Raw genomic sequence first — 24,664 nt, 5'->3', positions numbered from 1 at the left:
TGGATAGAGCATCATAGATAGCGGCGCTTCTTTAATTATTTCGGCAGTGATAATAATATCATGAGGATTACCCTGGTATATCGTAATACTACAAACCTATAGCTAAGCATATAAGCATATTAGCATTGCCATTGTGGGCTTGTTAACATGTTAACAATTAAGCTCAAAGCACCACTGTGACAAAGAACAGCTTCACAGAGCAGCAGTAGACTTTTAGTCTTGTTTCGCTGAGTCAATGTGAGTTATAATTTCCTTGGAATAATCTGGTTATTAAAGTTACTCAATTTAATACTTACAAGATGAGTCATTATTTTGGAAATACAGATGGTCAGCTACGTAATATTTGGCTGAAAATGGAAACAAATGGAAAAGTCTGGTATAAGTCATCATGGCGGAATAAATTTGATATTTTTGGAGTAAAGCAGTTTCCGTGTTATGTCTGTACTTGTCATTATTCACCCTGTCTGTGAGAGTCCTATGTGTTGGGCTGCACATGTTAAAGTTTGCTGTCTAGTTAACAGAGGTAGGGAAGGGGAAAGACCGTAAGAAGGGAGGGGTGAGAAGGGGGAGGGGGACTTCAGTGGAGAGTGTGTAATAGGACACCAGCCCTCTCTGTCTTTTCGCTCTCCTCCCTCTCTCCTCTTCTCTCCTGTGCTCTTTCAGTCAAGCCTGCTCTGTGAGCACTTGGATGGAATAGCAGCATTTTCCCCCTTTGGTATCACTGCTGGAAACAAGGTGGTTTAAGCGGGATTAAAAAAAAAACCTGGTTGGGTACCTGGCTTTTCCAAGTGGGACCAGCACTGGAGGAAGCTCCTAAAAGGTGAGTTCATGGACCAGGGACTAATCTGGATCCTGTGTCTGTAGGTAGAGGGTCTACCTGCTGTACTGCACCACACTGTAGTGGAGCAGATCTCACAGCGGATGCAGAGTGGAGGTGTCGGGCAGCAGAATAACAGGTGCAGAGTCCCACCAGTGAGAAAAGCTAAACGTAAACTGACTCTACAATCTAATTTCCCTTTTCATTTTACAAATAAAGTTGCTGCTTCAGATTACGTTGGCATGCTGTGTGTAACCCACATGCCTTGGGTGTACTGTCTATTTTTGATACAGTATGCATTTCCAAAATATGAGTCATGACTTTGTAGCAGTTTCTGTATTACTGTGAAGCTAATTAAACATTCAAAAAACTGTTTAATATTTTTATTTTGTGATGTTAGTATTTCTTTATAACTTTATTCAACCAAAAGCTTAAATTATTCATTTATAAGCTTTTTAATGAACCTTTCTCTTCTACAGGGTTGTCCTGATTCAAAGTGTCTGAATGCTGCTTTCACATGTCATTAAACTAGTACTCCTGAAGTTTTAATACTTGAAATACACACATTTTGCTGTTCAGAGCGGCGTCTGCTAGTCGTGTGTGTGTTAAGGAGCATGTGTTTGTAACAGAGCCGCTGACAACTGAGTGACAGGGTGTGGTAGGAACACACACTGTCCTGTTAGAGCCGGGACACACGGGGTAACTTGCAAGTTGTTTACCATTTTAAATTCTTCCCAGATCAAAATACTACATCATCTCAAATGTAAATCCAGATGGAAGGACTCTCTGCCTCATCTTCTTTTAGTTAAATACTGTTCATGTGTTTAAAACATTACCAGGATCAGATGGAAGCCAAAAAATCACAGACCCAGTTTGTGAAGAAACAAATGGTATTTGCTTGTTCAGATACGCAGTTTTCTACTTCCATCAATATTAGTTTTTGAGCAGTGTCTCTGAAATACTGTGATGGAAAATTCATTAGGCTGTCAGCCAAGGAACGCACAATAAACCCAATTATCATTACATCCCACTGGAAATATAACTCCACTCACTGAGACTGACCTCCTTTTGTGGAGACATGTAATTGCCGTCGCAGAGATTCCTGGCAGACTGGAGTTTCTCGAATTTGAAGAGCTCGACATAATTAATTGAAGTATTTATTATTTTCGTTCATAGCAACAAACACTAATGCACTTTTTATTAGGAGACCCATCTAGGCGAGCGTCACGGTGCTTTACAAGTTCCAGGGAGGCTGGTAGTGAGCTCATTCATATCAGTGGGGAGCATCAAAGGTAGAAGCAAAGGAAGTGACTAAACCTGAGCTGTTGGGATGTCACAGGACACTCAGAAGGAGACGTACTCCCCTGACGATGAGTTTAGCAGCTGTGAGAGGTTTTCACGCCAGACCTCTCACCCAGAGATCACCCATCTCTCTGAGAACGCAGGGAGGGGAAGCAGTGGGCCGATTCACCTATAACAAGAAAAAGTTATTATCAATCGGTAGTAAATCAACCCTAACACCACACAAGAATCTCAGCACTCAACAATTCTGTATTTCTGTCAATTGTTTTTTTTTATTCTCGTTTTAAACAATAACATGCAAACACATTAAGGGACTATATAGTAAGTCATGGTTATGACATTAAACCATGTTTTTATGATTGAGATAATAGAAATACTAGGTTTATGGTAGGGAAAACAATGTGGACTAATAAAAAGGCTTTTGTTAATTTGTCTCCTGCAGGAAAGTCAGATGTGCCACACATGTGCAGAATAATAAATATGTGCATCATTTCTAGGAAACTATTTATCCTGTTTCTAGGTTTTGACACACTGTTGGCTGACATTTCTGCCCCGACCTTAATAAAACAAATCATTTTGTTTGTGGATCACACAGCATTCTTTCCTAAAACTAAGGTCTCCATAGCTTTAGATAATCCTCAGAGATTTGCAGTCAAGTAATTTGTGTTATTGCTCCCTATTCACAAAGGTGTTGACTTCAAACTTTTGAATTAAATCACAAAAAAGAATACTTGAGACTTGCCTGCTGCAAGAGCTGGTTAATACTGAGTCCTGAGGGTCTTGTATGGCTACAAACTTTGAAAATTAAATTATACATTCAAAGAATTTTGCCACAGCTTTAAAAGGAAAATGTAATTTCCATGTTGACTTTATAAGCTTATTAACACTTATTGAGGCTTGACTTTTACTTATCTCAAATGGCTTAAATGAACTAATCCCTTTTTAAAAATGGTGACAGAAGCCAGAGCAGGACAAGGGTCGAGCCTCGGCACAGGGTCAGAGAGCCATCCGCCCTGAGGCTAAAGTTGTTGGAGACACCCAAGCTGACGCAGGCTCTGGGGGAGGGTGTGTGTGGAAGCTGCCGCAGCAGAGGAGCTGCAGTTGAGCGGTCTGGGCTGTCGAATAAGCCCCATGCTGTTTTATTTCTCTTCTCTGCAGCCAAAGTGCTCTCTTTCCTCTGCAGCTTCCCATCTGTTATCCTTCTGCACCTGAACTGAAGAATTTTACCTCGGCTACACATCAGTCACGCTTCACTCCACCTCACACACCCATATCTCAGCCTATTTGTACACTACACCCCAAACGGAAATGTTCATAGCAATGATGCAGCTTTTCTATCTCCTGGACATCAATTTTTCATTATGCATCTATAAGCAATGAGAGCAGAAATCTGCTTCTCTTGTGTTTACTTTGTACATGGGAAATGGACATTCTCTTTATCCAGTGCATTCGGGTTTTTTTGTGCGTTAGGTGGTTAAAACAGCCGATTCTTTTTGTAGCAGTGGAGTTTTGCATTACAGGAGTTAGTGTCCCGCAGGCAGTAGTACCTGCCTCTATCTATAAATCAGCTGCTCTTGTCCTGTTATGGAAAAGGCTAAGGAGAGCGTTTCTCCTGTTGCTCTTTGGTCCATATTTAAGAGACATACATCTGCAAGATAGTAAGTGATGGGATTTAGCTGACATGTTGTACGATCATCTATGTCTTCATACAGTGTAGTTTGTACAGCACTTACATTTGTAGACCTATAAGACTCATCATTTAACTGTAAATATTATTTGTGTTATTTTGAAAACTAGCCTACTGCATACAGTCAAGCATTGATTGGTCCCTTTTTAGATCAGACAACACAAGATGAAAGCTACTAGTTGTGAAAATTGTATTCGGTAATAGAATATTTGTAATTAATTTAAAGATAGTTTATAATTCCTTGTGTAAAATTAAGGCTACCAAAGTAAAAATGGAGTTCTATTACTATTAAAAGTAATTTTGCAACTTTTAAACACTTTTGAAATGCAACCATTGGATGGCACCGATCCAACTTTTTCCAAATCCCGATAAATATTAATATAAACATTTAGCATGCATTTAATACTTCACTTGTCCAGTTTGTTATTAGCAAAGTTAGACCATGCTCCTAAAAATGAGCACACACAAATGATCTCCTTTTTCTCAGCTCTATTTGTAGTTCTAGCGGGTTAGCCTGTTTCGCTAGTTAGCAGCTAGCTGGTGAGCATGGTGGCGAATTTTGCTGATAATTCAATCAGGAAAATAGTAGAAGATTCACAAATGAATGCTAGTGTTCAGTTGCGTCGGCCTGATGTGTTAATAGGCAATTGTTTGAAATACAAATACACTAAGTTAGCTTTAGCATTGATAGATAAGATACAGTAGAGCCAAATGCACAAAAGTTAAAGATAATAAGGATTATGTTTCAGTGGTCATATTCCAGATTCTCAAAAATATGACAACTAAAAATATGTTGTTCTCTCTCTCAAGCCAACAGGAGGTGGTAACTGGTTTGGTTCCTGAGCGGTGCAGTCATGAGCAGGCCGGAGGGGTTGGCCAGGCCACCTCTGGTGTTAGCTATGGCGCTCCTGGCTCTCTCCCTCCTCTCCACGGGGATCTCCAGCCTCCCCCAGCCGCTGCCAAGAGTCTTCCTCTCCTTTGAAGGTAACAAGCATGAATGTAAATCAACTTGTTGTGTTTTTTTCTACAGATGTAATGACTTTGCACTGTGGCCATGTGTTCAGTGCACTAATGCTAAACAAATGTTTGACAATCCAGGCTAGCTTGGGGCTGTAGTGTATGGTTTACCTAGACTCTGCAGATGTTATGCTGCTTTGGGTCAGTTTTAATGTTTGATATTGTTTCAATCACAGAGCCTTGAAGCTCCATTACTGGGCAATCCTTGTCCATCTATTGTCCCGCTTTGTGTCAGTTCTGCAGGAGAGGGCACTGCTTGTCAGACACAGCATGAATCTGTTCATAGTTAAACTTTAATCACACTGCAGGCCTGTGGGCATTGTTGCTGCCCCTGGAATTGCATCTCTTGTTTTATTTAATTTCTTTGACATAGATTATTTTATGAATTATTAATGCTCCCTTGAAATCAGAGTGCATTGTAGAGGTAGACAGGTTTAGTTGGTGTGTGTGTTCATGCTTGCGTGAGTGAGTCAGTGTGGATGAGCTGACCAATCACTCATGCCCCCGAGCTATGAGAGGTGCACTAACCTTTTCACTGTGGCTGGATAGTGTGCAGGGGCTGAAGGAGACGTTTGATCGCCTTTCACTACCTCTCGCTGCGGATTAGGCTGCACAGAGCAGCTGAGGCTGTCCGTCAGCAAGGTTTCTGCACTCAGACGGTTAATAAAGCATTAAAGTGTGAAGCTAGAACAGATGTGGTTTTCTTTTCTTTTCTCTCAGACTAAATTTTGACTTACTTGTGCCACGTCTTTCCCAAATGTGTTCTCATTCTTTGTATTACATCTTTCACTTTCATTCTTATGTCTTTCTTTCCTTTTGAGCTGTCTCTGATTATTGTTTCAGAACCAGCCCTTATAGAAAACGGGGGGTAAACCTCACCATCACAATCTGGTTTTGCCCACTCAAGGCACATTCACTCACTCCACACTCCTCCAGTATTTTCAAATAGCCAGCTTAAAAGGTCAGAGGTGTATTTTCTGAAAATGAGCCAATCTCTATAATCCTGCATCGCTCGATTCCCTCTCAGCGATTTGTATTAGTCACTGTAGTTGTGTTCGCCGCAGGGAGCACCATAAATGGAGAGTTCGCAGTGCACTTATTCCTTAAAGAGGCTCTGGACTTTATTCTTAATGAGTGTTTATCTGTATGAGGAGAAAACATGTGTGTTTCGCTATGCAACTGGGATACATCCAGGTGAATTTATGAGGAAAGAGGAGGTTGTATGTTGGCTAAACGGCCAACTTTAGGTGTGAATTTACATTCCAGCTTTGATTTAGCACCTGAGCTTAAAACACCAGACCTGCCTCGAGTAGATTCATCTTTGTTTTTAAGCGAGAAATAATTTTGAGCTAAGGAAGATGAGGCTCATAACTCCATCTTGGCAGCAGGGGAAAGTCTGAAGGGGGTGAGAACCAGATGTAGGGAGACTTTTAGGGCCCAAGGTGGAGGCTCATTTCTCCTATAAACACCTCACTAAGAGAATGTGGGGAGTATGGGCTCCATCCAAAGCAGCCATAAAGATGGATGAAGAGTCATCGAAGAAGACTGGAAGAGCGGTGTCTCGGAAGGGAGGAAAGCGCAGGTGTTTTGGCACCTGCTGGTTGGCCAAAAGGTTATTCTTGTTTTCTAGATTTTCTTCTCCCAAATGTAAAGACCTGTTTATTATTAAAAGCTGGAACAAACTTAGTCCAGAAAGTAAACCCGTAAGTGAGATGTTCGGGTTGTCCAAGATCTGGTCTCTGGAATATCCTCCCCCCTTTTCTCCCGGTGTCACTGCTGAAATCCAATCCAGGGGTAAGGCAGGTTCACAGGACTCCCGGCGTATGCTCGCGTCCTGCAGAGAAGTTGCTGTCTTTGACATTCCTCTCTCGCTCACTCTGCTTACTCTTGTGTTCCTCAGGCAAACCCCGCCAGACCACAATTAAAACCGCATAATAAACTGTAGAAAAATGCAGCTACCCCAAATAATGAGCCCTCAAGCAGTTCTCTTCTTCATCCCTCGGATAATAAACACAAGACCCCTTCATATAGCAAATCTATTTAGGGATACCCAGCATGATTTAAGATACAGTAATTACTCCTCTACCTCGCTTTCTATATCTATTCTTTCATGTTAATTGAGCCTTGCTGTTGCAATAAGGCAGAAAAGCAAACAATGATAGGAAAGAGGTGACGTGCAAGCATGCAAAGAAATGTAAAAACCTTCTGATTAATGTCTGCAACAGATTCTAAATCTTTAGAAAACAATCTTTAAAATATCAGCTGTTATCATTCATTTACTCACATTAAGTACATTTGCTATAAACTGGATGAAGAGTTTTGTTTGAAACCCAACACGTTTTATATTTTGCTTTTTAGTTCTGCTACTGTAAAGGAGGTTGGCCTTGCTCTTGCCAAAAATGCCATTCCAGTAATGATGGGATCAAACATTTAGCCTCATTTATCCCTTCAGTGGGCAGTTGGAGCAGTGGTCCGTGTTTCTGATCAGGATCATTTACCTCATCATTAACCTCATCAGCGATCTCACCCTGTTCTGGCAAACCTCCAATACTCAATATTAAATACACGTGTTTGGCTAAGAAATCGGAAATATTGATTAAGATAAAGTCTGTTTGATGAGCGCTCTGTCACACTCGTATGAGCCACATGGGCTTGATTCACAGCTTAAACAGAACCAGGCGTGGAGATCAGGAAGTGGGCATCAGGGAGTGAATACACCGGATCCCTCCGCCTCACCAGATTACTCCTTATTCTCTAATGCCTCATTACTACCTCAACTCACCCCCCATTATTCATACAGCAATGATACAGCTCATACATTGTAGGTGGATATCTGTTAAGGATGTTTACTTCGTGGTGAGGGTTTGCAAATGCATATGTGTCGCTTTGTTGGAAATAAAGTGTATATTTGTGCCTGGATGTGCATTCCTTAGACTTTATTGGATTTTAGTGGCTTCACGTTCTGCTGAATCACTGTGAAAACTGTGGTGTGTGTTCCTAGAACAGCTACATTCTAGGAAATCTACAAGATATATGGCTCAAATACTTGTAAAACATGCTATTTTCAGGCTTTTATCAATCTGATCAACAGCATTTTCTGAATATATTGGAAAGAAGGTCTGCTTTGGTAGTCTTAGCTGATATTCCATTAGCATCTTGTAAGGTAATCTCTCAGATTTAAATCCAATATGAGTGGAAGGAAAAAAATAATTTGATGCCCATGGCAATGTCTCGGTTAGGTGAAAATGTCTGTGAAAAAGTTAATGTCCGGGACAAATGGGAGAAATACTGATTGAATATTAGGATTGTTTGTTAATATGGCAGGTTATGGACGGAATCGAGGCATATAGATTTATAATATTTTAGAAGCACACACCAGACGAGGGTGTCTAACGTCTTTGGGTGTTGTTTTGGGGTAAAAAATGCTGAAATGTCAAAGACCATTGCTGACAAGTAGCCAGAAGCAGGCCAGGAGGTCCATGTTTGTGCTGTAAGGTTAATCTTCGCTAACGTAGGACAGCAACCTGTGCCTGCTCTACATTAGACCTCATCATTAGCATTTCTCCTTTTCCTGTGGTAAACATAATAATGACTGAAGTCAAATCAGTGATGCTCTGTGATTATAGGGAATTCCTGGCAGGGCTAAGCATAGGCCTGTCAAATCTGTCGGCAAGGGCATACAGAGACATGATACAAATAGGTTTGCAATGCCTGCGTGTGTGTTCTCTGAACCTAAACACTGGTGTATTCATGGCATGAAGAGAGCTATTTCTTAGTGTGTGTATGCATGTCCCCCAGATTCATGTCCATCTAATTGCTTGACTTGCAGCATGGACAGTTCCTGCAGGAGCTCCAGCTTGCGCCGCCTTTGGACTGTCAGCGGGTGAGATGTTTGACAGCTCCTCTGTCAGCCTGTCTTTCTCTGCCCAGCTCTCTCTGTTTAGCCATTCCTGTGTCTGACCTTGCTAGCCCTGTTGAATGTTTTATTATTCCACCTCCCAGCACGTTGAAAGGTAATCAATGACCATCAATTCAAACAAAGACAGTGTCTCTTCAAGGATAGCCAAGGTCAACTAGAGAATCCTTGGTTCGTACGTTGGCATTATCGCTAATCAACGATCTATTGTTGTGAAACTATGTATGAAAGTTTCTTTATACTCCTTCCTTTGTGTAGTGTATTTCGGAAAATGTGACTTTTGAATTGCTTAAATATTTTAATATTAGAGCTTTTCTATCACCTGTGCTTTCAGGGGCAGAAAAAAAGGCATGTTATTTCTGGATTAAGGCTGAAAACGGATTCTTTATTCCATTATTGAAATATTTTATGACTTGAATGGATTTGTTTTTTAAGCACCTGGATGAACAAGTATTTAAACAATGTTTCTGGAGTCTACTGCCAACTGCAGAAGAAACAGGTGAATTTGCCTTTGTTACCTTTACAGTAAATCTTTGTTTTCCCCCAACTCTACAAAACAAAAACAACCCCCTCGACCTCATCCATATCATGTCACTAAGGAAATATAGCTTTTTTTTAACCTAAGGCAGCCCTAGCCTCGAAGATGGCAGAGAGGAGTCCCAACAGGTTGATCTTTTTCCTTTGGTTGTCCTCCATGACTAATAAAAACCTCAAATCTGAGAATCCTTTGACCCGTATCTCCTGCAGGCGTCCCCTCGCTCTGAGAGTCTCTGCTGCCTCTCAACAGTAAAGTCAGAGAGATTTACTGTCCCCTGGAGATGACTAGAGGTTCCTGGTGTAGGCTGAAAGGTCACGGCTAAGAGGCTCATGGTACGGGCTGGTTCTGTGCAGGAGCGGTCGTCGGTGACATGTGAAGTGGAGGCCAGGTGCTAATTGGAGCATAGGGAAAGCAAACTAGCTGGCAGGCGAGCACCGTGATGGACAAGTTTTTATCTCAAGTTTCGGCTCTTGCAGGAAATATTAGCCAATGCTTTAGCAGGTCAGCCAGGCAATGAAACCAGCAGAACTGACATTGGTGCTAGATAACATCACGCCGCACTAACACACACACTTAGCCAAGGGAGAAAATACACTCTGCGTTCACATGTCATATTTAGATGTGGCGTCTGTTTTGAGAAGCTAAAGTGAGAGAAGGCATGCATAAGAGCTCAGGCATTCAATCCAGCCATATGATTCCCATTAGAAACGTCTGGATATAGATGATTGGCAACAGACAACAATCATCAAATTAATGAGACGCGGTAGATATATAGCCAACTCTGGCTTCTGTCCATGTCAAGTAGTTGCAGTACAGTAAGTTTGTGCATGCTGTTTGCATTTTGACTGCTGAGTATAGCGTGCCTGAGAATGTTGAGTATGTCTCTTGGGCAGACAATCGGACGACTCTGTCAGCCAGACCTCCTGGGTGGTCTCTACGAACTGGAACGACACCTTAACTTCCCTGCTGCTATATGTAAACGCCACCAGTCATTACTGTATACCGTCAAGCTTGTCCCCAAAGAGAATGGATGGCCGCAGCAACAGCCATTACTTATCTCTAGAGGGTCCTGTCAGTTGCCAGGATAAAGTCTTTTACTGGCGCAGTATGTGTTAGTAGGCTAGCACTGTGTTAGGTGAGTGCAGCCATCCAGAACTGAACCAGAAGAGTTCTAAGGCATTGTCCTGACAAAGAGAAATGGTATTTGGCACCAGGTTGGAAGTCAGGCCTCCGTGATGAAGCCCACTCAATCTTGTGAGGAGCGGTGAATTGCAAGGGGGCGGTATAAGCCCCTTCTTCAATATTTATCAAGACGGGTGATTGGTGTCCTCCCACTGGCTGCCCCTGACGACCACAGAACAGGTTCTCCTTGAACTCAATAGAAGGCAAATCTCATTAACATGGAGTTAATTTATTCATGCTGGCCTTTCAGGTACAAAGCCAATTGATGAGGGCTGAATTTGCATGGGAGACACCAAGGTTAGTTTGTAATTGGCCCGCTGTCCAATCCTGAAGTGTTCATTAGCTCTAGGGACCTTTTGGCTTGCGTTCAAGAACTGGTGTTAATCAACAAACCCAACACTCAAGTCAATTTGTTGAAAGCTACTCATCCCTGCTTCACCAGGGCTAAGCTAATGTTTGACAAATCAGAACAATGCAGTATTGTTCTGATTTCGTGAGGGGAATCTTATAATACAGTTTTTCAGTCTTTACCCCTATTGTACCACAACTTTTTCCTAGAAAATGTACCACGAGGACACACTGTTTTTCCTTAATTTTTCTTCTGCCTCTTGTCCCATCAAATTGGAAAAATTGCTTAGTGACACTAGCTCAGTCATGCGCTACAGTTGCCTCTCTCATAAAGATCCCACATACTTTCCACCGACAGTGAATCCATAATTATTACGAGACTGTGTTACAACAAACCACTCCTTGTATGGACACCCCAAACCAGAACCATGGAAGCGTTGTTTACTACTGGAGTCATTGCTGAAAAACTCAGCCTGCAAAATGGTGTGTATGATCATATAACCAAGTCTGTCAGAAAGTCTTAAGGGTTGAAAACCTGAGTGAAGCTTCTTTGTGGTTTTTGCCTTTCCTCTCCTGGGTATATAATCACAACAGGAAAAAGCAGAGATTCGGCAAATCGAGGACTGTAATCTCCTCTGTACTTTGACCACATTTTAATTATATTTCTTCAGTTCACCACAGTCACATAAAAGAGCATGTTTTGTTTTGTTCAAATGTTGAGTCTCTGTGGCTTGTAGCCTCTCCGGGTTATTATCATGGAGCCTCTGTGCGTGAACAATCGATTTCCCTCTACATTTTACAGAAGGCTTAATTACCCCCCACAGGAATCACTGCTTGTTTCTTTGGATATATTTTATTTAAGGCCTGTAGTGACATCACAGAGCTTGTCTTGTTTGTATGTACCAAAGAGCGTGTTTAAAGGGTGAATATGGATTCATCAGACTGCCTGCCTGTCACAACTTCTCTGCAGGATTTACTGTAACCTGATGTCATCAATCATTATTCACTTGATTATTTTAGTCTATTAAATGTCAAAAATAACAGAAATTGCCAATGTATTGGTTTTCGTCTGACCATTAGTTCAAAACCAAACAATATTCATGATATAATCACATTTCTAAGCCAATCGACAAAAAAATTGGTCAAACTCCATCTGCTGAGGCCATGTAATACACTTGATAGCACCAGAATGGGTAGTCGACTTACCTTGTTTCAACGTTATCTTAGATACTTAATTAACAATGGCGCTATCAAACAAAAAGGGAATCAGCAGGTTGAAAACAGGGGATGCTAGCGTTTTTGCGTTATCCTAAGAGGCAATACACCACTTTTACACAAAGGTCATCTGTATGCTTGAAGAACAGCTCTCAAATATCTGAGAAAATAACCCTGATGACATCAACGGGTTTTCTTGGATTGGGATTCGAGACCTCAAGGGCTAATAGGATCTGCTCCGCAGAAAAGAAAGCAACCTGCTGTTTAATATTGAATGACGGCTGTCGCTTCTCTGCCCAACAAAAGGCTTTTGTGCTGCTTCCGCTTGACCACACAAAAAAATGCATCAAAGAGAGAGAGAGTCTGAGCCCTCCAGTCCCCACCTTGCCCTTTTCACTAACCCCACTGTCCGTCTCATGGATTAGGGTGGATTGTATCGCCATCGGTCTGCCATTTGACCAATGCGGCACCACGGGTCAAAGCTCAAAGTCAAAGGCAGGACACTGGGGACTGCTGTGAGTTCCACGGGGAAGTGTTATGCCCACCTGCCCACATGCATAATAGAAAACCCACCAACCGTCAAAGCTCAAATCCTCTTTTTTCTGTTTCTTTCTTTCTCCTCCAGCTGCAATGAGGACGGCTATAAAGAAAAAACAACACAAAATAGGAGATTTCATTTCCTCAGCTTTTGCCAAACCTCTGTTGCTATGCACAAAATATCATCCCTAAAACAGACCCCTTAAATGTCGGTAATGCAGAACAGGTCTTTTGTTGTTGTTTGGTTGTTTTAGTATCCACATACATCTGCTTAAATCTGCATCATCAAAACAACACTGTCCACAACAAGCTGCTTTTCCTCAGTTATGACGTCTACAAACACTTTTGACACTTTCCCTTCTCGGGAAGTTGTGTGATGTCAACAACAAGGAATGCATATAAACTCAAGACTAACTACATGTGGTTCAGAGGATTTATTCATAACTGAAACAAAAACAAAAAACATGTGTGCTCCAACTTTTGTTTTGATACGTTGTCCCGACATCTGATGTGTCACTGTGAGGTTGTGGTGCCTAAAATACGATGGAATGAATTTGGACCAAACGCTAATCAGTCTGTCTACAAAGGCTTCATAGGGAGGTTATGAGCTGGCATTGATTCTGTAAACAGATTGTCCCAGTGTTTATATTAAATGACTCTGAAAAACCTTGACAATAGTTCAGAGCAGCCCACCCCTCTCCCTGAAGGAGCAGGTGCACCATCTGGCAATGTGAACTTTTGATGTTGGTTTACAATGCTGCAGCAGTGCAGGCAGGCATGACTCATGTGTTTGTACGAGATTGAAAGCAGAGCACTGAGGAGATACTGGATCCAATGGTATGTGGCCCCAGAGGGTTTCATTTTGTCTCTCAGGGAATGAGCTGGACCCATGTGACACCCTCCTGCTGTGTCCCATCACTGCACCGAACTTAACTAGCCCTTCAAACTTCACAAAAAAATCAAAGTGTCCTATTTCTCCCCACTGAGAAAAAACAATGCAAAGTTCACCAAAATATTAAACAGTTATTCCACGCCGCACCACACCCCTCTGAACAATTTGTTCTCCTTGAGGAATCTTCTGGAGGGATGTTGTCAGAAGTGGAGCTGTAAAGATGGGAGTGTACCATAATGTCCAATAGCTAGGGTCATTTAACAGTAGGGTTATGGCTTTTTCTCTTTTATATTATTTAGTAAATGTGTCTGATAGTTGTAATGAACAATTGAGCATATGATTGACCTTGAAAAACGTTAATTCAAATGCAAAATCTTAACTCGCTAAACTAGCCACACAGCTAAACTAGCTTTCAAAGAACAGACTGGCATTCCCCCAAAAAGTGTAAATTCACTTTTTTGTGGGTAATGAGGATAAATGCGTAGCTGTTAAAAATTATAAAACATTTTCCAGCTGAGTCAATGTTGGCTAAGCTGTTAGATAGTTAAACAGTCGTGAGTGAATTCAGAAAAAAAAAGTAATTCTAAAGGTAAAATTACCTACATGTCAGCCATATTTAATCATTAAACAATAGCCATCAAACTTGAACTTTATATGACTATTTTTTTTTTTAGAGGTTAGCATTTGTACCTAATAATACAACTATAGCAATTAAGGCTTAGTTTGGCTAAATGAACCACAAAACTTGGCATACTGTAGCTGCTTTTGCATTTAGTTTTTCGTAGAAAAATGCTTCTTTTCAAATACCTCTTCTTTCACCTCTTGCATTTTTCTTCACCACAAATATTTTAAAAAGCTGTGGTTTTTTGGCTTCTCTCTGCCCAATGAGACTTTAACTCAACCACTGTGGCAATATACTGTAGGCTAGAATTGTAAAACTCCTGCTCAGACCATACTCTATACACAGCTGTATGTTTAGTGACAGCTGTAATCTTTAAACTGCAGAAAAATCAGCTATAAGAGTGTTTAAATGATGGTTTACTGCCACGTGTAAAAAAAAAAAAGGTACAGTAGTGTGGTCCTAAAGGTTTTTCTGAATACCCTCCAAAGACTTGTTATGTGAAGATGTCTGAAATGAATCTGAAGCCCTTCATGTTTCTAATTAGCTGAGTCTTTCGCCCTTGGTGGCTCTCACTCTGGCAGAGCAAGCCGTGTAACATGTTAAACCTTTTCAGTTTTCTAGGAAAACAATGGGTCTGCACGGAGAGCTCTGCGATGTTATCTGCGATGCTATCTCTCCTCAGCTTCGAAGCATAAGGCTGATTTGATCTCTCATTAAAGATGTTTCTCTTTGTTAAGAAAACATGGACGCTTTCTCCTTTTTTAATTGTATTTTCTGGCAAGTCAGGTAAAATATGTGTTCTCCATTATGCACCACATGATGCTTTTGCCTGAGATGATACAATACCCAGCGCTCACTTCAAGACATTAACCATATGAAGCAATAGGTAAACATGGGAGTGAAGTATCGTGGGAAACTCTCCTGTGACTGAAGTGGTTAACTGTCTTTATTTCTTAAGTTAAACACTTCAGTCTTTACGAGGCGAACGCCCCAAACAACAGCCTGTGATCAGAGTAAGGGGTGCCACTTTCCTTCAAGATAAAAGACCCCAGCCTCAAAATCGTATGTCTCACAATGATGAAAATGTGGCTTTCGCCTGAGGCATAGAAACAAAGCACAGGCAACCTGTTTGTTGATTAGAGGAGGCAACACAAAGAGAGCTGAGAGAGGGTCATTGGAGGGGAGGAAATGGAGGCTGTACATCTACATTGCCCCCCCACACCCACTGCTCTCAGCACAGATTGAAGAAGTGATAAATATGCATGAGTTTGGCTTCGACAGTGAAGGCCTTTGATGGTATGGTTGAGAGTTCTCTATCTCTGGAGCAAATAGGCTGAAAATAACTGTCTGAGAATGTTTACTTGGTGAGTGAACAATGTGCGCTTCTAATGAGTAGAAGACACTCTGCAGGAAGTCTTTTTCATAAAGTAAATACTGTATTTCTTGCCTGATCAAGTACTTTGCAGTCACAGCTTCTCTTTGACTAAAGCGGTCGTATAGGTTGTCTGCACAAGTAGCGTTTAACAAACCATTGTTGTCTGAGGAAGTCAGTTAACGTAGTGTAAAGAGTGAGGAAGGGTGAACATTTACTTATTTTTCCCTTCGTTACTCTATGCCACATGCGTAATCAGAAACAGGTTTATTGCCAGGTAAGTTCACACATACGAGGAATTTGACTTGATGTCATGGTGCAGACATAAAATATAAAACAAGAAATCTAATATAAACCAAATAATAATTATAATAATAAAATATAGCAATATAACAAACTCAATTTACAAACCCAAACCTCTATATCTTAAGCTTTACCAACTTTAGTTTTAATTCACTGCAGTACATTAACTAGGCGTTTAAAAACTATGACTATGATATTACCTGTCACTGGTAATCTCCAATCGTCGCATTTAGGAAAATTGCAATTGAAATCAATGACAATCTTAAGAGCTAAAAACTACAGATACACTTCAAACTTAAGAAACAATTACAAAAAGACTACAAATCTGACCAGGAATCCAAAGCAAACGATTGTTATGACATGGAACAATGACATTACAGCTTGGAGCCATGTTTAAAGAGCAACATCAAAATTCCTAAAAGTTAATATTATCTAGTTTTCTTTTAGGATCTGTGGGCTCATGCACTGAGACCTAATTAAGAGATATTGTTCTGATCACACAGAGATATACACAGGCTTGTATGTAGCAGCTTCTCTTGAGTTTAATTTAATAGATTTGTTCTTCAATCCCGGTGTGAAAGCACGTTTATTTGTTTGTTTTACTAAGCCTTTTTCTTCTCTGTGTGTCTCTCAGACCTGCAGGCCTCCCAGTCCTTTGAGCACTACAGCATATCAGAAAAGGCCATGGACTACAGGATCCTGCAGATGGACGAGGACCAGGACCGGATGTATGTGGGCTGCAAAGACAATGTCCTCTCCATGGACATTAACAACATCACGCATGGCACACTCAAGGTCAGCAAATCGCTTGTTATTAAAGTCAGTCATTAACATTATTTCATACAATTCTGGCTTCTCCTTTCTCTTGCCAAAAACAAAGGAGATTTCACAGCATGTCAGGCACATCATAAAAACTGCAGCCCTGGTGTTATTCTCATCTGTGCAATGAAATGCAAATTACCATACATTTGCCACGATCAGAGCCATTTAGGGTTATTCAAACGAGACATAAAAATGCTCTGATAACTGATTCTGTATGCAGTGAGGGAGTTATCGTCAGTGTAATTGACAGGCATGAAGTGCATAAACAGATGGGAAAGCATGTAGGTTCCCCCAGGGAGTGCTGCACCACATCCATTTTTTCTAAGTAAATTGCTTGATATATTAATTGAGTCAGACCTCCAAGCACCTCTCCCGGGTTTAAAAACTCACATGTTCTACCGACGGTAGCTGGCTATCATCACTGACATCCTATCAAAACTGTAACTTTGACATTTATTTGGTTTATTTTTCGCTAATGTTCCCTCTGATTTCCGTTGTGTAAACATAACACGATAACATTTAATTTTGGCATATACACATCTCTCTCAATCTGTTGATGCCCCCCTGGGCTCACTTCCAATTCAAATGCTGTGCTGTTTATCCCACCAGGTGTTCTGGCCTGCGTCTACAAGCAAGATAGAAGAATGCCAAATGGCAGGAAAGGACCCGACGGTAAGAATCTAAAAACCACCAATCAATAATAACAAATGAAGAAAGCTGTTAATAATCTTAAAATGTAATTTTTGGACCCCATAAACACTATCTTAATGTGTTGCCAACTGAATGTAATTTTTGGACCCCATAAACACTATCTTAATGTGTTGCCAACTGAATGTAATTTTTGGACCCCATAAACACTATCTTAATGTGTTGCCAACTGAATGAAAAACAGAGATTAACGACAATATGTCCGACGCTTTTCTCCCTTGATTGTCGAGATCTAGAGGAATCGTTTTGTCAGCTGTTCCCAGATCCGTTCCTCCGAGTGCGAAACTGTGCATGTGGCCTCCTGGGATTTCCCTTTCCCCATCTGTGAGCTTGTATCATGTCCAACCACATGTGTTAGCGGGCGGCAGATGTCTTCAGGGTCACGGAGTGGCCCGGAGTCCTCCTGGCATCGGCACAGTTTGTCAGGCGTGGGAGGATGGAGGGCCACGGAGCGCTGTAGAAAAACAAACCACAATCAAAGCTCTCAAATGGGATGCAGCTCATTGACGCAGGGATTTCATAACCCGGCCTGATTCTGAGAAGCACTTGTCAGCTGCAACAGGATTTAATGAAGGCATACAGTAGGACTCAGAAGACTGATTCCTCCTACGCCTCTGTTTCCCTCTAATTGGGTTGTTCTGTTGCTTACAGACACCGCAGTGCAGAGAGAAAACACTTCCTGAGCAACTTAGAATATGAATTGAAACCCTAATATTCAAAGTAACAATACAAGTTACCCTAGAAAGCATGAACATTGCTGCCTGTTCGTTCCATCTTTCCATCCCTTGACAGCAGCTGGGGTAATGGAGCCATGCGTTTGTAGAACATGCTGTTGCAGAAATAGAGAGGAAGCTGTTTCCAGTCACTGAGTGATTTGTGCTCTGAGTCACAGCCCGCCTGCTGCACACAGGCTCCCACAAATATTTGGGTGAGCCATCTTTGTGTGGAGCCTCTCAGTGGCAACCTTCTCCCTTCTGTCATCCCTTTTCTATTCACAACTCTGCCAGTTTCTCTTCCAATGTTCTCATCCGGTCTTACTATTTTTTTTTTTTCCCGCTTTCCTTGGTCACTTTTTCCAACTCTCTGTTTCGTCTTTACCGCACTATATTTAATTTTCTCTCTTCCATAGTGCTGCTCTTCTTCCTCATGGGGTTTCTTCATTTGCATCAGAGCCCCCATGTATCTGTTATGGTTACCCTGCACATCTGTATATATTAAGTTCCTCTTCCCCGATACAATCTGTGGTCGAGAGCGGCTCCAGAATGCAACCGCACATCCGCTGCCCCGGGGGGGGGGGCACAGAAGGAGAAATATAGACCAACCAGGTTGATTACATCTGTTTGCTGCTAGCTCAAAAGCACTTTGAACTGGATGTGATCACCACTTGAATTTGAGACTGGGGGCTGCTCATCGTATGCATAGGGAACGCAAGAGGGAAATAAAACAGGATGCGGCTACCTATACTGTATATCTGACAGAAGATACGGGTGCAGGCCCCAAACCCGTTGGGTGTGTGAAGGTTGAAGGAGGGTGTAATGAGATGATACGGGAAATAAAAAGTGTGGAGAAAGCAAGACGGACAGAGATAGGGAGATAAATAACAGAGATGGGTGTGTGACGGTGAAAGGTTGTTTTTCTTCGATAGTTCCCAGTGGAGCTGTGCACCGACCGCGAACTGCAGCAGCTGCCATTCCTGCAGCCATGGCCAAGTTCCTGAAGGCTCCCCCAATGCATCTTCCTCTCCTCCATACTTCTTCTTTCCTACACTCCTTTTTCTGCAAGCTCAGGCTTAATTAGCCACAAAGTCCAGCTCTCCCGCTGCTGCCGTTTTGGTACATGTAAGCAGAGCTGGAGGAAGATCTGCCTCACCTATATCACATATAACACTGACACTGTGTTTCCACTGGCCTTAATTCCAGACCAGTGAGCTGTGGAATTGTTTGATTGTGTATACCCGTCATAGAAAGTGAGATACGTTTGAATTACTCCCTCATTTGGAATAGGATACTCCAGGAGAGATAAACAAGTTCTGGATTTGGTATTCACGTTGGCTGAGTACCAGGAAATGCTGCAGACGTTATCCTCTGTAATGTCTGATTCAGTGCAGATGAGGTTAAGAAAATATCAAAGTACTTTTTTAAACATGCTGTCAAGTATCGGAGATGTTTTTCCATCTGCTATTCATATTGAAAGTTATTAAAAGGTATTTAAGCTTGTATAAAGTGAATGTAATGATTGATGAACAGTGGCCACTGTGGCTACGAGTAACACTTAGCTAGATGCTGAATTATTGTGTTTAGCTATCTGTATCACTACCAGGGGCGCCGCCAGGGATTTTGGGCCACATGAAAAGATATCACATTGGTTACTTAAACATTTTATTCTTAATGTTCTAAAATAGTTTGGGCCCCTGTGAGTCACGGGCCCTTAGAATCGTCCTAACTTTTCACCCCCTTACGGCGCCCCTGATCACTACTATACAGAAACCAAGAATTGCTTATCTTTTAATGCAGTTCTCTGAATTATAAATGAATTTACGAATGCATAGACTGAAGAAATTGCATTGTATCTTTTCGTTAACACTAACCTTCAGATCAGTCCTTACCATTTAAGGAGAATACTATTATAATTATTATTATTTTTGATGTGTGGGAAAATCAGCCTTGTGTTTTGTTAACAATTGACATTTATCCAAAGAGAATTTTATACATGTATTGTATGGCCTATACATTTTATCAAGATCAAAACAAGTCATTCTCGGTTTTCCGTCCACTCTGGGTTATGCAATTATATTTACAGTCTAAGATTATATTGTACATCAATAGTTAGCAACCTCTAGCCATCAAAAACTACCGGCCACAAGAACTCATCTATGAGTTTAGCAGCAAAACTTGGCGTGTTTGGCTAAGAATGAATATTCTCATTTGCACAGGGAACAGTGTCTTATTTCTTTACCAAAAAGCTTCACAGTCTTGCTTTAAAGCATTGTGCTAGAAACAAGGAGCTTATGAAAGGTTAGCCAAACAATTACATCGGAGTTATTCTGAGTTTACAGTTGTTTTTCACCTACTGAACTTTTAACGTGTCTTTTTGTTTATCTGTACTTTCCAGCATGGTTGTGGGAACTTCATCCGGGTGGTGCAGCCGTACAACAGAACCCATCTGTTCATGTGTGGCAGCGGAGCGTACAGTCCCGTCTGTGCGTACATCAACAGGGGCCGCAGACCAGAGGTGGGAACACCATGACGGACTCACTCCACTAAATATACAAACTCTTTCTGGTGCAAACCATGTTTAGGGATTGTGGCCTGCATCACATCCATAACTGAAACTTTGAGAGGCTAGAGACCGAAAACTGTAAATATGTTTGATGGATTGTTCCTCCTGGTTTTCCATTCAATTACTTTAGGACACACTGCAGGCTGCTGACCCCTAACATGATCCAAAAAGTCAAAACACATTAAAAACAAATGTTTTTAAAGCTATCATATTGAGTTACCGAAGATAGTATAGGTCCCTTATATTATTACGAAAATACACCTAATTATATTAATTGAGTTAATGCACTCAAAATGCTTATTGCTAATTTAAGACTGTAATTCTTGTCTTTTTTATTCTCGGAAAATAGTTTAATCAATGTAAGTGTCACCTCTAAGCTAATAAAATTCTCATAGTGGGAATACTGCCACCCAGAGCAGGTAAACCACATATATTGTGTGACAGATTAGGAAATCATAAAATAACAGAATGAGAAGTATTTATCTTATGTTGAATCAGATTTTATCTAATTTGAGAGGTTAATGAGTACATATAACATGGGTTTCATGGATAACTGTAATAATATGAAATAAGATGTCTTCACAACACTCTTCTGCAAAGGAATTCAACATTAGAGCCAGCAAATACTGGAAGTATGTGCAGCGGATGACAACAAGCACAGAGGAAATTGCTATATCATCATATCATATTTTATCTTTCCCTGGAATGAAATTCATCAGATAGCAACTGTGAGCATATTCTTCTCGTCAACTAGGAATGTAGCAGTGTCACCACATGACCAGAGAGACTTCATAACTTTATATAAGCAAACATTTCCTGTACTCAGTTTGATGCCTCGAGAGAGGAGCTGCAGAGGATAAGAGGGGGGAAATGGAGCTCTAGTGTCAGGGACAGAGGGCTTATTTCTGGGCACTGTTCTTTTATCTCCAGCCTCACAGCTCTGGAAGTGAGAGCAGGGAAGCCCTCCAGTAGAAAAGTGCTCAATGAGTGAACAACTATTAGCCACAGACTGCTGCCAATATGCACAGCGAGTGAGCCTCCATACACGCTCTTGACACACTGTTGTTCCTTTTGTCATTCGGGGGTTTTGTTTGAAAAGCAGCCTACTCAGTTTTCAACTTCTAAACTCAAACATGTTGGAGTCCCACGAATGATATCTGTTAATTATAACAAGCTGCTTTACTGGGAAGTTGTCAGCAAATTCACACAGTGGGGACCTTTGCCCCGGGAACGTGCCTCGGGCTATTGTGTCTGTTGTAAAAGACAGAAAGGTTATTCACATGTGTCAATCTGTACTCCTCTGATTGGTATATTATACTGCAATAAATGTCAATCTTACTGGGTTCATTTATATCTGAATTAGTCTTTAAATCTTTTATAAGATGCAATAACTCCATTAGTAAAGTTAGACTTGTAACATCGTATCAGTACATCAGTTGTCAATTGTCAAAGGAAGAAAGTTGTTTAAAATATCCCCTTTATACATTTTAGTATTCTGATTTAAACATTTGATTAATAATCAAAGTTGAGATTCAAGGGGATTATTAGGAAATCTTCCTTCCTCCGCAGATAAATCAGAAAATAATCCTTTAGTCCAGACTGTTTAAATCAGTTTTTATACTAAAAACCGACAATTAATTTAAAAAACACATTCTCAAGTGGATGGGGGAATGGTTTGTTTTAATATCAAATTACTTGTTAAAATTGATATTCTTTGCAGTGTAGAGGTTAATGACAAAACCATGAAGTAGTCAGCACCTCTTGCCAGACAAATACATTTGTCTGGAAAAAATGTCCTCATCTGACGTGGCTTTCCCATTCGAGGAAGCACCATCACCCCCATGGGCCAAACGTTGAAAGGATGGGAGAAGAGGCCCTGTAATTTATTTACACAGGTTATTGTAAAATATGTTAGGGAAGTCAGGTTTTCAACAAGTAGCAGATTTAAACTTGGCTGCCTTTCCACCTGAGATGGAGAGATGGCTATCAAACATATCAGCAAGAAAGTTCCTCCCTGGATTTATCTTTTTACTGTCCCACACGGGCCAGTTAGGGTAGACTCGGCCAAGAGTGTTTTTAAAAAGGATGGAAACATGAGCTTTGCTACCTGTTGGGACATTTGTTACGCTCATACTGTACATGCCGTTTTATTGTGGTCGGGGCCACTTCACGAAACCACTTTTCATATAAAAACTGTCTCCACAATGTCTGACTTCCTCTTCTCTCTGTCACAGGAACAAGTGTTTCTTATCGACTCGAGGAGCGAATCTGGGAAAGGGAGGTGCTCCTTCAACCCTCAAGTGAACACCGTCTCCGTCATGCACAGTATGTGCCTCCACCTTCATGAGAAACTTGTTGTTAACATACAAAATAAATCATTTGAAGTTTATTAGCCCTCCAGATTTGTTAATTTGTTCCTCCGGGAGCTGAGTTTTTGGTTAAGTGTGAATTATTATAGGTTAAATCTTTTTTTAAGAGGATTAAAATATCAGCGTGGCTCACACAACACATAAGACACGGACCCCCAGAGGCTGAATAAGTACCCTCTTCAGGTCAGCCTGCACCCTCACTTTGATCTCTGATTGGTTGAGCAGTGTTGGGTTGCTGTTGACACGCTAAAGGCGACACATAGCACCCTCAGATCTGCTTTCTGACACCTGAGCATGGCCGTGTCAGCAGCAGCTTTGCCAGCTAGTGAGCACACTCAAAGATGCCATGGAGGGAGCCCGAGGGGAGGGTGGAATATCTTTAAAGGGGTAAGGAGGAAGGTGCTTTGCCAAATCAAGGAGAGGTCAAAGAAAAGCCTTTGGAAGCAGTGATTCGACTGAGAATAAAGGGCATTGTCTGAGCTGTATAAAATCTGCACTTCATCTCCCTGTCGTCATGTTTTGGACCCTCGGTGACTGTCTGAGTGCTGTCAACACTCGCTCCTTAGCCAGCAAGATTAGATGCAGGCCACATTCCCCTAATCCTCCCCTAACTTGCCCCGCATTCTCCAAAACACATGGTCTGGAACCGATGGATGATGAAGTGAGAGTAAAGGAATGATAAAGAGCATGAGGCAGCGTATCAGCGGCAGAACACACACACACTGTAAACCCATTCATAGGACATTATTTATCTGTCATAAAATAGGTGTACTTTATAAATATAAAACAAAATAGCTGACGCTGTTTCTGTATTTTCTTGTTTCTAGAAGCACTTGTGTTTTGGCTATACAAAGTACTGCATGTTACAATATTGTTGATTTGTTGTATGTTCCCCTCAGACCAGGAGCTGTTCTCAGGCATGTACATTGACTTCATGGGGACAGATGCTGCCATCTTCAGGAGCCTGACCAAGAGGAACGCGGTGCGGACAGACCAGCACAACTCTAAGTGGCTTAGTGGTAAGCACACAAACATTGAATGTATGTCTTCAAATATATATATATATATATATAATGCAGAAACCATGAGAGTAAGGTGAGAATTTTTTTTTTGATGATTACAATTGTTGTTTCTCTCTGTTAATGCCTTTTTTAAAATAGGTAGACAATAACTCCCTTTATTAAATCATAACCTTAGGAGAGAAAAACAATTTAGATCAGAATTGTTCTCACTTGCCTCTCTTTACTCAAATAGGTTTCACTCCTTTAATATTGATTGCTAAATTGTCTTTTCCTTTTTTTTCTTCCATCAGAGCCAATCTTCATTGACGCCCACCTGATCCCAGACGGGACAGACCCTAATGATGCCAAATTGTACTTTTTCTTCCGCGAGAGGCTGACGGATAATAGTGGAAACACTAAAAATATCCACACTATGGTGGCCAGAGTGTGTCCAGTGAGTTCCCTTTTCTTTGCCTAAATAAATCAATAGTTTTCTGGTTCTCTTCCAAATTTGCCACTTTGTCTGCAGAGTGACATCGGAGGACAGCGCAGCCTGGTGAATAAATGGACCACCTTCCAGAAGGCCCGGATGGTGTGTTCGGTTCTGGAGGAAGACGGCACCGAAACTCACTTTGACGAGTTAGGTGGGTGAAATAAGGAACTGGACCATTTGGGTGTTTTTGCATGTTTTATATCTCCTTTATTTGTGCTGTGGCGTGCAAGCTCCTTTTTGTTTT

The 24,664-nt window shown here is 41.2% G+C and overlaps 1 protein-coding gene across 1 annotated transcript in view; it reads left to right on the top strand.

The window, feature by feature from the left end:
- Positions 1-657: 657 nt before the first annotated feature.
- The window catches only part of sema3c (sema domain, immunoglobulin domain (Ig), short basic domain, secreted, (semaphorin) 3C), a 36,031-nt gene continuing 12,024 nt past the window's right edge, over positions 658-24,664 (top strand). The window contains exons 1-9 of the mRNA XM_079656556.1: positions 658-820; positions 4,617-4,790; positions 16,383-16,543; positions 17,180-17,242; positions 20,390-20,509; positions 22,792-22,882; positions 23,826-23,945; positions 24,239-24,381; positions 24,457-24,571. Of these exons, the coding sequence (XP_079512682.1) occupies positions 4,661-4,790; positions 16,383-16,543; positions 17,180-17,242; positions 20,390-20,509; positions 22,792-22,882; positions 23,826-23,945; positions 24,239-24,381; positions 24,457-24,571 (943 nt within the window). The 5' untranslated portion in view covers positions 658-820; positions 4,617-4,660. The remainder of the gene's footprint in view (positions 821-4,616; positions 4,791-16,382; positions 16,544-17,179; positions 17,243-20,389; positions 20,510-22,791; positions 22,883-23,825; positions 23,946-24,238; positions 24,382-24,456; positions 24,572-24,664) is intronic.

This window comes from Notothenia rossii, assembly GCF_949606895.1.
Source record: "Notothenia rossii genome assembly, chromosome: 10".
In the NCBI taxonomy this organism is placed as follows: Eukaryota; Metazoa; Chordata; class Actinopteri; order Perciformes; family Nototheniidae; genus Notothenia; species Notothenia rossii.
This window is presented reverse-complemented; position numbering and strand designations above follow the sequence as displayed.